This window comes from Panthera uncia, chromosome X, assembly GCF_023721935.1.
Source record: "Panthera uncia isolate 11264 chromosome X, Puncia_PCG_1.0, whole genome shotgun sequence".
NCBI classification, from domain to species: Eukaryota; Metazoa; Chordata; class Mammalia; order Carnivora; family Felidae; genus Panthera; species Panthera uncia.
The window spans coordinates 79,678,094-79,680,227 of NC_064817.1; the positions used below are offsets into that span (position 1 = coordinate 79,678,094).

Here is a 2,134-nt window from a genome sequence, read left to right on the forward strand (position 1 = left end):
TTGGGAAATTCCAGCTAAATTGTACTGTGGGGCGGGGGTGGGGGTGGAAGAAGTGGGAGAAACAGAAAGTGGGAAAGTTGTCATAACCAAGTACCTTAATGAGGAAAAAGGTACAAGGTGCTGGTCGCCCCACCAAGCGTTCGCCCCTCCCCCACTGCCACCCCTCTCCCCATCTCCAACACATCCCACTCTACTCCCGTTTTCTGTTTGTCCGCAGGTCTGTTATTCCTAGCACTACACAAGGCTAGAAGAGGCAAGGAAGAAACTGTTCGGATCAGTACAGGTATATGAGGGAAATGTTATAAATACCCCTGGTGTCAAGGTGAGGCGTGCGCATGTCAGAGGTTGTGGGCCCCACTCTTCCTACCCCGCCCCCCCACACACACACACCGCCTATTCTCCAACCTACGCTGTTGTAGGAGGGTCTTGGGTTTTGTCCGGTGTGGAAAAGTGGTGGTGGTGGGGACCTTGAAAAAGGCTGCAGGGAGGGACAAGAGACAGGTAGGGAGGTGGAAAATGGAGGTAAGAGCAGCCGGCTCAGGGAAACTCTGATTGCTGATTGAGTCTCCCAAGTGGAAGATATTTGATGATAGCACTGAATCAAAAGAAGCAAATGCTGAGACCTCTGTTCAGAGCACTGGTCCATTCACCAAGTATTTGGCTTATGGTCACCTTGCTTCCTAGCAGTAATTGTATTCAGAGAGGAATAAATCAAAAAAAAAAAAGAAAAAAAAAGAAAAGAAAAAGAAAAAAAAGAAAAAGAAAGAAAAGGAAAGAAGGAAGAAAGGAAGGGAGAGACTCACAAGATGAAATCCTGTCAAAAAATTGAAGGAAAACCAGAAAATGAGAGTGAGCCAAAGCTTGAGGAAGAGCCAAAGCCTGAGGAAAAGCCAGAGGTGGAAGAAGAGCCAGAGGAGGAGGAAAAAACAGAAGGAACTTTTAGAGACAGACTGATTCAGTCTCTCCAGGAATTTAAAGAAGATATACACAACAGGCATTTAAGCAAGGAAGATATGTTTAGAGAAGTGAGTGAAATAGAGGAGATAAGGAGAGTAAGAAACAAACTTATAGTGATGCATTGGAAGGTTAACTGAAACCATCCTTATCCCTATTTAATGTAGTTTGCCTTGATTTTATTTTTTTCTGATATTAACATTGCCATTTAGCTTTCCTTTGATTTGCATTTTCTTGATATACCTTTTTCCATCTTTCTACTTTTAATTTTTTGCTATTAGTGATTTTAGATGCATTTCTTGTTAATCTGCATCTAATTTTTATCATATTTTGAACAATACACAAGTCTCTGACTTTTAATAGGAGAGATTTAACTCATTTGTACAAAAAGAGGTTCCTGACAGGATATAAAATGAAAAAAAAGTTACTTAGTAATATGTTAATATCATATTTTTGAAAGAAAGAATACATTTGTATATTACCTATATGCACAGAAAAACGTGTGAAGGATGAAAGACAAAAAGTATAATCATTGGTAGGATTATGAGTAATTTTTTATTCTGCTTATTTGTATTTTTCCTTATTCCTAGAATGTACACACATTATTGTTAAAATAATAAAAGTTTTATAACAAAAAAGAAATAACTAACAGTATTTAATTTATTTCTAAACGCACTGGGGCACTTAATGTTTGTTGAGAGAATTTTAGAAGCAAAAGTGAATTCCAAATTACCACCAGACCACTTAGCCAGAAGAATAAATTTATATTTTTCTCATCTGTAAAATAGAGACTATGATCTCTAAGGGGTATATGAGGACCAAATAAGGTAATCACTGTGAGCTCTATTCTAGCAGGTTCCCGCCCCCCCCCCCATCAGCCCATGCAGGATCCCAATTCCCAAGGGATTTGTATCAGCTATTTGGGATGATAGAGAAAGTAGTTCTCACCTGTACTTAAGAATAAATCCAGGCAACTGTTAGGTGGGTGCCACCTTTATGTTCCTTTCCTTCTGTGCCTGCCCAACCTCCCTTTATTATCCCTTTGATATTGTCATGTATATTGGATAGTTCTGCCCCTTCATCCAGGCCCCTGCCTATGGGCTGATAATGTTCTGGAATTCTCAAATAGTGAAGCCCAACATATTTCTTTGGAACACCCAGTGGGATGAATCCTCAGACC

The 2,134-nt window shown here is 39.8% G+C and overlaps 1 protein-coding gene across 1 annotated transcript; it reads left to right on the forward strand.

The window, feature by feature from the left end:
• Window positions 1–801: 801 nt before the first annotated feature.
• Window positions 802–1,094, forward strand: TCEAL9 (transcription elongation factor A like 9). The gene has a single exon (XM_049644127.1). The coding sequence runs from the start codon at window positions 807–809 to the stop codon at window positions 1,092–1,094; it is 288 nt and encodes a 95-aa protein (XP_049500084.1). The 5' UTR covers window positions 802–806.
• Window positions 1,095–2,134: the final 1,040 nt, after the last annotated feature.

Coding starts and splice junctions, on each gene's coding strand:
- TCEAL9 (XM_049644127.1), top strand. CDS start 807: ATGAAATCCTGTCAAAAAATTGAAGGAAAACCAGAAAATGAGAGTGAG.